This window comes from Notothenia rossii (assembly GCF_949606895.1).
Source record: "Notothenia rossii genome assembly, chromosome: 11".
Classification (NCBI taxonomy): Eukaryota; Metazoa; Chordata; class Actinopteri; order Perciformes; family Nototheniidae; genus Notothenia; species Notothenia rossii.
The window spans coordinates 1,101,253-1,103,752 of NC_136910.1; the positions used below are offsets into that span (position 1 = coordinate 1,101,253).

General features: G+C 42.8%; 1 protein-coding gene across 2 annotated transcripts in view; it reads right to left on the reverse strand.

The window, feature by feature from the left end:
- The window catches only part of ankfn1a (ankyrin repeat and fibronectin type III domain containing 1a), a 53,187-nt gene that overhangs the window by 22,295 nt on the left and 28,392 nt on the right, over nt 1-2,500 (reverse strand). For both annotated transcript variants that reach the window (XM_079660016.1, XM_079660015.1), the window contains exons 6-7: nt 2,438-2,500; nt 877-967 (exon numbers count right to left, since the gene is read on the reverse strand). The exon at nt 2,438-2,500 is cut by the window's right edge and continues 32 nt beyond it. In XM_079660016.1, coding sequence (XP_079516142.1) covers nt 877-967; nt 2,438-2,500 — 154 coding nt within the window. The remainder of the gene's footprint in view (nt 1-876; nt 968-2,437) is intronic.

A 2,500-nucleotide genomic window follows, 5' to 3' on the forward strand; every position in this document is an offset into this window, starting at 1 on the left:
TGAATGTTTTGAATGTGTTGAATGCGTTGAATGTGTATAATGTGTTGAATGCGTTGAATGCGTTGAATGTTTTGAATGTGTTGAATGCGTTGAGCGTGTTGAATGTGTTGAATGCGTTGAATGCGTTGCATTTGTTGAATGCGTTGAGTGCGTTGAATGCATTGAATGTGTTGAATGCGTTGAATGCGTTGAATGCGTTGAACGCGTTGAATGTGTTGAATGCGTTGAATGTGTATAATGTGTTGAATGTGTTGAATGTGTTGAATGTGTTGAATGTGTTGAATGCGTTGAATGCGTTGAATGTGTATAATGTGTTGAATGCGTTGAATGTGTATAATGTGTTGAATGTGTTGAATGTGTTGAATGCGTTGAATGTGTTGAATGTGTATAATGTGTTGAATGTGTTGAATGTGTTGAATGTTTTGAATGTGTTGAATGCGTTGAGTGTGTTGAATGCGTTGAATGCGTTGAATGTGTTGAATGCGTTGAATGCGTTGAATGTTTTGAATGTGTTGAATGCGTTGAATGTGTATAATGTGTTGAATGCGTTGAATGCGTTGAATGTTTTGAATGTGTTGAATGCGTTGAGCGTGTTGAATGTGTTGAATGCGTTGAATGCGTTGCATTTGTTGAATGCGTTGAGTGCGTTGAATGCATTGAATGTGTTGAATGCGTTGAATGCGTTGAATGCGTTGAATGTGTTGAATGCGTTGAATGTGTTGAATGCGATGAATGCGTTGAATGCGTTGAATGCGATGAATGCGTTGAATGCGTTGAATGCGTTGAATGTGTTGAATGCGTTGAATGTGTTGAATGCGTTGAATGCGTTGAATGCGTTGAATGTGTATAAAGAGGGTCCTGATGGAGCAGACTCACTGGATGGAACAGCAGAGGGGGGTAAAGCTGCGGCTGGAGGCCCCCACCCCCTCATGTTGTAGGCCGACACCCGGACGTAGTACAGCCGACCCTGAGAGGCACACAAAGGGGACGCTTTAATACTGCTGGACTCAGGGTTAGTAGGTGGGGCGACACACACGAGGAATCTGACTGTGTGGTGAAACACAGAGAGAAACTATTTGAAGAAAATTATCATAAAATAAAAAACATATAGTAAAATATAGCAGTATTTTTGTATCTTTTTTCAGTCGTTTTGTGGTCTTCAGATTGTCTTTGTGGTCTTCAGTGTATCTTTGTGGTCTTCAGAGTGTCTTTGTGGTCTTCAGTGTGTCTTTGTGGTCTTCAGAGTGTCTTTGTGGTCTTCAGTGTGTCTTTGTGGTCTTCAGGGTGTCTTTGTGGTCTTCAGAGTGTCTTTGTGGTCTTCAGTGTGTCTTTGTGGTCTTCAGAGTGTCTTTGTGGTCTTCAGTGTGTCTTTGTGGTCTTCAGGGTGTCTTTGTGGTCTTCAGAGTGTCTTTGTGGTCTTCAGTGTGTCTTTGTGGTCTTCAGTGTGTCTTTGTGGTCTTCAGAGTGTCCTTGTGGTCTTCAGAGTGTCTTTGCAGGTCTTCTTTCTATCCTGCGTCTCTCTGGATGTCTTGTCCCTCCTTCTTTGTGTCTTTGTGGTCATATTGTGCTCTTTTGTGTCTTTTTGTGTCTTTTTACTCTCGTAGTTGTTTCATTGTGAGTCCCTTTGCTCGTCTTGTAGTACACCAGCGTCTCTCTGGATGTCTTGTGTGTCTTGTTTGTCCTTTGCTGTGTCTTTGTGGTCACGTTGTGTCTCTTTGTAGTTATGTAATTTCTCAGTCTTTTTACCTGTGTTGGGGACATCTTGTGACTTTCTGCAGTCAGCTTGAGTCTCTATGTGCGTCTTGCTGCAGTGCTGTGTGTCTCTTTGTGTTCATCGTGTGTCTCTTTGTGTTCATCGTGTGTCTCTTTGTGTAATGTTTAGATGGTTGCCCCCCCCTCTCCTCATCACACTCTCAGTGTGTGTCTCTGCGGGAGGAATATTCTCCGCCTGTTTTATTATATTATCTCAAAACAGCAGCTGCAGCCGCTCTGTGTGTGTGTGTGTGTGTGTGTGTGTGTGTGTGTGTGTGTGTTTGTGTGTGTGTGTGTGTGTGTGTGTATGTGTGTGTGTGTGTGTGTGTGTGTGTTTGTGTGTGTGTGTGTGTGTATGTGTGTGTGTGTGTGTGTGTGTGTGTGTGTGTGTGTGTGGTGTGTGTGTGTGTGTGTGTGTGTGTGTGTGTGTGTGTGTGTGTGTGTGTGTGTGTGTGTGTGTGTGTGTGTGTGTGTGTGTGTGTAATGAAGGAATGTAACATCTCTAAATGTCATCAACGCTGCTCAGCATGACGGCTCAGTTATAACAGCAATAAAAACACAGATTTAATATAAACAGAGGAGGAAGAAGTACTTTGCTAAAGGGAAAGGACTGAAGTATTTGATTAATACAAATACTCAGAGACCCAAAAGTACGATATATACTAAATGATCGTATGTTATTTACCGTGGTGAGGTTGCTGATGGTGGCTCTGAGGCTCAGGTTCTCCAGCAGCATCTCTCCAGCCAG